The 7,858-nt window shown below is 40.3% G+C and overlaps 1 protein-coding gene across 1 annotated transcript; it reads left to right on the top strand.

Annotated features, from left to right (window-relative positions):
* Positions 1-6,262: 6,262 nt before the first annotated feature.
* Positions 6,263-7,474, top strand: LOC124370200. The gene has a single exon (XM_046828492.1). It carries the CDS (start codon positions 6,263-6,265, stop codon positions 7,472-7,474), a length of 1,212 nt encoding a protein of 403 aa, XP_046684448.1.
* Positions 7,475-7,858: the final 384 nt, after the last annotated feature.

The following is a 7,858-nucleotide window of genomic DNA, read 5'->3' as shown; positions in this document are numbered from 1 at the left end:
CACCAAATACGAGTAGGTGTCAATTCTTTCTTGAGGGCAATGATAACCTCAGCGTTTTTTGCCCCTTATAAAAAAAAAAAAAAAAAAAAAAAAAAAAAAAAAAAAAAAAAAAAAAAAAAAATGAATGTAATACTAAATAATTATGTGCAAGTCTGCATTAGTAGGGGAAAGGTGGGCATAGTGGGCCACCCTAAGGAAAACTTATTTTTTTCAAGCTGTTATAATTGTTCAAAAGAAATGAAAAATTATTTATAAGATACCATATATAGTTACACTCATTAAAAAAAAATAATATATACCTGTATCTTAGTTACTTTTTTTAAAACATAATTTTTTTGTCACGCCCTACCAAATGGCCACTTTGCCCGTTGGGGTAGGGCAAAATGGCCACAGGGTGGCTACTATTTTGCCCGATGTCAAAAATAATACTACAAATGCATTTTAAATACCAAAGTATGTATGTATTGTTTACAAATTTAGTTATTATTACATTGTCTACATATTTTGAAAACGTGTAAAGTAGAAAATAATACAATAAAAAATTACTTTAGGCCTACAACTTTTTGCGATTTTGTTGTCTTTTGTTTGCAGTCTATTTACATAGGTCACAAATGAATTCATTATCATCCTCTTTCACATCCGGCACACGCTTCATGTGCCCCATTTGTGGCAACCCGAACACCCGTATCCACCCTTCATTACTTTTAGATTTTTGAGAACAAGTTCTGGCAGTACAAACAATCCGCGTCACTTTCATCACTATCTGATTCGTTCAGAAACAAAGCACGTTTTTGCCACTTTTGGTTTCCTTTTCTCTTACCAGGCTTCTTTTTTTTTGTTCGCCAACTTCTTTTTTTTCTTCTTTTTTCTCCAGTTTAATTTTCTTCAGTCTTTCTTTGTTTTCCTTTTCTGCCTTCGCTGCCTCAAGTTCAGCCTTGTAAGGGCTTGAGGTTTAACACTGCAGCCGAACCCTTTTTCCTCTTATTTTGTCGTTTGATTGATGTTTGTTTTTAGGAATCGGGATAATTTCTTGAGGGCTTACAACAAATGATGTACTGGGTATGGCGGTTGGACTTAAAGCAGATGAGGTAGGCCTACTAGGCATGGAGCTTAAGGCAGATTGAGGCATTGGGTTTTAATGGACGTTCATTGCTTGAGGTATTTGGGCTTGAAGAGACGAGAACACAATAATGTTGTGGGTCTCCGGAACCTAATATAGGCCCTGAGGTTGTACTTGCATTGGGATCGGGATCAACAGGCCCTGATGTTGCACTTGCATTAGGGTCGGGATCAACAGGCCCTGATGTTGCACTTGCATTAGGGTCGGGATCAACAGGCCCTGATGTTGCACTTGCTTTGGGATCGGCATCAGCAGGTCCATCTTTATCAGGGTCCGGTGAAACTGGATTGATGTCAGCTGTTGGGTGTGTGACTGAGATGGATTGGGAATTTCCGTTTGTTGTAGAAGCAACAAAATCTGCATCAGTGAACACATCCCTGTTGATTGGCACTATGCCACACCTTCTAAATCCCTTAACCGCAACAGTAGGAGTAGCAGCACTTAAAAATGATTCCCCGAGAAGACGAGACACTTGGTATTGAGTTACTTGCCTACCAGGGTTATTTCGTAAAAATCTCTCGATTGCTTGGACATAATAGGTGTTGAATGGCCCCATAAACGCTACGTCTAAACGGCTGGAGCTTGTGGCTGCAATGAGGGGGGATGCAAACCACAGTTGTATGGTTTTTCCTAGCCTTTTCGATAAAGTCAAGGATTCCTTGTGTGAGTTGCATGTCCATCAAGTACCAATAAAGACGGGTCGTCTTTTGAAGGCTTAGCAAAGCGCAAAAAGTGCTCAAACCATTGAGTGAAAATGTCCGTTTGCATCCACCCCTGATGGATGGCAGGCAAAAACTGTCCCTGGTGGAGAACCATCTTGCAGCTCAACTTTCATTCGCTGCCTTGGAAATATGACCATAGGAGGTATAAAAAGTCCCTCCTGCTGACATTGAAACTACAAATGTCGAGAGAACACCTCTTTCAGCAGATGTGGAGTGAGCCAACTTGTCGTCTGCCTTTAAGTGCAAAAAACCTTTGACGATTTAGTCTGGACAGTCATAAGTCCTGTTTCGTCGACATTGAAAAACCCTGTGAGGTGGATATAAGTGGTTTTTCTGGACATCCTCTAAAATGTCAAAGAACTTTGTAACCATTTACTTTGTTAAAAGCCTGGGCTCTTGCTGCCGAAGTAGCCTCTGGTACTCTCAACACCATTTCAGGGTGGCGCTGTCTAAAGCCCCTAACCCAATCTTTCCCAGCTAATTTTTGTTTCATGGTTGAAATTATGTGTGATATTATTTTGCTCTGCAAGTTTGTAAGCAAGACTACGCAAATCATTTAAAGTGATTCCAAAAAATCGTACCTCCATTTCTAAAAGATATTCTACAAGATGCTGTTCTTGTTCTGCATTAAAAAACAGGACGGTAGTGGCCAAGAAACTTTGTTTGTTTCCTTAGCATGCTGGTTCTTATTTAAAACCCGGCGTTTCAACGTATTTCTTGGCATAACATTGAAGTTTTTTGCAGCTGTTTGCATTGGCATACCATCTCTCACGGCGTTGATAGCTCGTTGCATCGCCTGAGGGTCCCAAGACTGCTGCTCGGTTTTTCCGTTTGTATTTGGACACCATGACTCCAACTAAAAAAAAAAAAAATACGTTGTAGTTGCATACAAGTGAATACCGTTCTAGGTCACCTAAATTGGATTTGGGCACATCGACAATTAATATATTTTAAATATAAAACTAAATACTTGCTTTAGGGCACCTAAACTGGGTTTCGGAACAGGTTAAAACAAATATATATTTGTTTTATATTATATAAAATAAAGTATATTTTATATTAAAAACTAAATATTTGATGTCGGGCAAAGTGGCCACGGCGGAGGGCAAAGTGGCCACGGCAGTGGCCACTTTGCCCTTTCTGACGCCAGTACAAAATAGCGACCTTGCACGTACATCTGTAACACCCAGCTCTTACTCCTACACATGAATTGATAGCCTAAATCACACTCTTTTTAATGGTTATTGTCAGCATTTACTTACTAGGGTCGTAGTTATAGTTATAACAAGTAAAGCAGACCACTTACCTTACATCAGCAACTTGAAAAACAACACATTTGATGATAAAATCCGAACACGTAAACTGACCACCTTCACAACGCTACAGAACACTAATGGAGGTCTCGCGCAGTAGTTGAGGCGTTGGCCGCTGCGTAGCAGCACTGCGTGGCAGAGAAATCGGCCGTGGCCACTATGCCCGCAGTGGCCACTTTTGCCCACCCTTCCCCTACGCTCTTTAGTATGTTTATTTATTGTTTGGGCAACAACAATCTGAACAGTTGTAATAATTCTGGCAATTATTACTCTTGTGTTTAGCTTGCGATTTATACGAATGACATTGCCAAACTCTGAGCAGTTGTCATAATTTTGAATGTAATACTAAATAATTATGTGCAAGTCTGCATTAGTACGCTCTTTAGTATGTTCATTTATTGTTTGGGCAACAATCTGAACAGTTGTCACAATTCTGGTAATTATTACTCTTGTCTTTAGCTTGCGATTTATACAAATGACATTGCCAAACTCTGAGCAGTTGTCATAAATTTGGATGTAATACTAAATAATTATGTGCCAGTCTGCATTATTTCTTTTTTTGTACGCTAGAGTCTAACCATTTGTAACATACCTAACAATTGTTACCATTGTCTTAAAGTAGCCATATGTATTATATTACTGAGATTGGCAAACTGTGAATAGTTGTAGAATTGACTATAATACTGTATAGTTAAATTGTTATTTTGCATAATTTCCTTTTGAATACCTTGAAATCAGAGCAGTTGATTTGCGTTACTTTAGTTTGCAGGTTGCCATTTATATAACAGACATTGCCAAACCATGAGCAGATGTCATAAATTTGATTGTAATACTGTATAGTTAAGTTGCTGTAATTCTACATAATTTGTTTTTGTTTGGGCAAAAATCCTAAGAGTTTTCATATTACTGGCACTTATTACTCTTGTGTTTAGCTTGCGATTTATACAAACGACATTGCCAAACTCTGAGCAGTTGTCATAATTTTGAATGTAATACTAATTAATTATGTGCCAGTCTGCATTATTTCTTTTTTTTGTACACTAGAGTCTAACCATTTGTAACATACCTGGCAATTGTTACCATTGTCTTAAAGTAGCCATATGTATTGTATTACTGAGATTGGCAAACTGTGAATAATTGTATACATACATTTTTAGTGTGCTAAAGTCTTCCTCCAGGGGCTCATGATGTTTATGAGTACGTGGATGGCGACCACAGGGTTACCTGAGCTCATTATGTTATTACTTCCACTTGTGGCATGCTCCTTGCAAGGAATTCTATTTTATTTACTTTCCAAATAGGATCCCATACACTTTATTCTACTTCAGGCCTCCCTTGGTCAACCTCTGCTACTTTCGACACTGGAACTTTCAGGAGTCTTTTCACTTTCTTTCTCCTCCTCTATCCCGTCCTGGATATAACGGTAAACTGCCCGCCCCCACCTAACCATTTCCCTAATTCCTACCCAATCTCTAATTCCTCCAGGGTTTTATTAGTACCCGCTCCGTTCGATCGTTCTAGTACATGGCTCACTAGGAGCGCTTAAGCCGGCACTAGATGCCCTATCTGGTGTCGGTGAGAGCTGATGTGAGTTTGTCTCTGCCGAGGCGTATGACATGTACTGATTCAGGAGCAGGCCACTTCGGTCCCTGGTGGTCAGGATGTGTTTAGTAGGCAGGGGTGTCGGAGCTCCTGTTGCCCGTTGCGAGCCCAAGTTGTGCGCGTATGCCCGACTTGGTAAACGATAAAAACTGGGTTACGGGGAAGGTAGGGTTTTCTCCCAAGCTACGGTTTGGTGGACACCCGAGGGCATGCCCACTTCTGGTTAATCGGCCCGATCTGCTCAACACAATGCGCTTGTAAACCTATTTATGGAACCATCAAACCCCCCACAGGGCAAATTTAATGTGTGTTGTAATTAGAGATCCCAGTGCTCTAAGAAAACAAAGTCATTCTTCGAACTCTGAAGATGACCAAGACAATGTAAAAAAAGTTCCTTCCAATAAGGAAAACGAAATTGAAAGCAAGCCAATCCCAAGATACTTAATTATAAAGCACAGGGTAGAAAGCAAAACTTTAACGAAAGTGAGTCCTTTCCTGATAACGTCAGATATCAATATCACCTATGTCCTGCGTGTTTTTAAAAACTTACGTATGTTAATCTGATCGTTTTCATGATGGGGGTGGTTATAAATAAGGGTTAAAAATTATAAAAAAAAAAAAATTAATCGAGCGCGTCAGATTTTCTAAGGGGATGTTGAGTGAATGTAAAGAAAGCTCTTTTATAATAATCTGACGATTTAAAGGTATCGCAAACGCGCGACCATTAATGGAATGTGCAAAAAAAATCGCCATTTTGAAATACTCAAGCGCGTCAGATTAAGATATATATGGTTTATCTTTATGTCTTGGACGTACTGTCTAATAATCTGACGATTATATAGAGGGATTTACCTAATCTGACAATGAAAATTTTTTTTTCGAATTTTGTAAATCATTGAACTTAATTAAATTAACCCTTTGACTGATCAACAATTTTTTATTTTTTTCCAAAATTAATATGATTTTTAACAGGGTTATCCCTTAATTGATAGGCTAAAATTAGCTTTTTTGTAGTGTTTTACTAGATAATTTGTAGCTGTATTATGTAATATAATAGAAAGTTGAAAGTAGTTTCGTTCTTTACGTCCTGGATATGACGTTAAACTGCCTTTCTCATATCCTTAATCCTATCCATCCCTACTCATTCCTTTCCGACTGTTCCGCTTCGTCACCCGCTGGGAGTGCCCCAGCCCTAATCAAGGAGTGTCTTCTTGTTAGTGTGCTGGGGCTGATGTGCGCTTGCGCTGCCGACGCGTCAGTGACGATACGGATCTGAGACCAGCCACGTCAGTCCTTGGTCAGGAAGTGTGCAGTGAGCAGAGATGTCGGAGTCTCTGCTGCTACGTGCGAGCCCGAGTCGTGCGCGAATTCCCGTCTCGGTTAAACGAGCTAACACCAGGCCCCGGGGAACTGGGGTAGGGTCTGTTTGTTCAAGGACCCGAGGGCACGCCCGTTCCTGGTGTTTCGGCCCGCACCTCTCCACACAAAGCGCTGGTTAACTTTCTATGGATACCTCCCCAACTCCAAGGCACAGTGTAGTAAACAGAGATTGCGAAAGTAATCTGAAAAGACCATCACCCGACTCCATGCAAGAAGAGGACAGCAAACAAAGAAGAATTGACCAAAATGACGAGGCCTATGCAACAAACACTCCACTGTTCCTAGTCTTCAAGTCGAGAGATGAAAGAAACCCTCTATCCAAAGCTAGCCCCTTCCTTATTAACAAGGCAATTGTAGGAGCAGGAGGCCAGCCAAACTCCATTAAGAAACTTCGAGATGGAACTGTTCTGGTGGAAGCGGTTGATAGTAAACAATCGAAACAACTACTGAAGATGACCTCATTCTTTGATCAATTTCAAGTAGTAGTTCAACCCCATGGTACCCTGAACTCTTCAAAGGGTATCGTTTTCAGTAGGGAGCTGCTTGAATGCAATCTAGATGAGGTAAAAGAAGAACTCAAACCTAGTTTCGTAACTGATGTCGTCAGAATAACCCGGATGGAAGGAACGAATCAAATCGCAACTCCCGGGCATATCCTAACCTTCAACTTACCCCACCCTCCGGAGACGATTAAGGCAGGATATCTTGTTCTTTCTGTACGTCCGTACTTTCGAAACCCACAGCGATGTTTTCGATGTCAAAAGTTCGGACATTCTAGTAAAGTATGCCAAAACAAAGAACTGTGCGTACAATGCGGTAAGGAAGACCACAACGAAAAGACATGCAACATAGAACCCTTCTGCGTTAACTGCAAAGGAAAACACTCCGCAGCTTCAAGAAATTGTAAGATATACCTAGAAGAAAAGGAGGTAATAAAGATTGCCACAGTTAACAAGCTGTCATTCGTGGATGCTCGCAAAGAGTATAGAAGACGAACAGCTCAACTGCCGAAGAAAGATGTGTCTTACGCAAAAGCTGCTGCCTCGACAACCCGAGATACTCCTTCCTGTTCTCATTGTTCTTCCTTGGAGGCGATGGTTGAAGCCCTGACACAACAAATGGCAAATTTCATTAGTTTACTCTCGGCTAACTTCAATCCAATCCCCCAAGTACAACAGAAGCTACTTCCAGCGAAGACATCTGACGATCCTCGTCTACAGAGCACTAGAGCAAAATTCCTAAAAACACCAAACGAAAAAACTAATGTATCCGAGAAACTAAAGCCTCAACAGCAAACGCCAGCTGAAAGAAAAGCGCTCAACGACAAACTAAAATAGAGTATTAAAAGTAAGATTGACAACCGCTCCCAAGGATCACCAAACACTTCCACACATTCCCGTTTTTCATCCCAATCAAGTGTTATGGAGGAGGACGAGATTGTGGATGAACACCGAAATGGATTATTAAAAAAGACGATTGGAATAAATTTAACGAAACCATAATAACCCCAGAAATAAATATTCCATTGGATATTGAAACCGCAGTCACTAACATAAATAATTGTATATTGCATGCAGCTCAGGACAGTATACCTATATCTTCTAGTACACCGAAGCGGAACTTTGTTCCTTGGTGGACAGAAGAATGTAGTAAAGCTCTTCGAGACAGAAGAAAAGCTCTAAGAAAATTTAAAATCAGGCCTACTCAAGAAAACCTAGAGT

This window comes from Homalodisca vitripennis, unplaced genomic scaffold, assembly GCF_021130785.1.
Source record: "Homalodisca vitripennis isolate AUS2020 unplaced genomic scaffold, UT_GWSS_2.1 ScUCBcl_30;HRSCAF=681, whole genome shotgun sequence".
NCBI classification, from domain to species: Eukaryota; Metazoa; Arthropoda; class Insecta; order Hemiptera; family Cicadellidae; genus Homalodisca; species Homalodisca vitripennis.
This window is presented reverse-complemented; position numbering and strand designations above follow the sequence as displayed.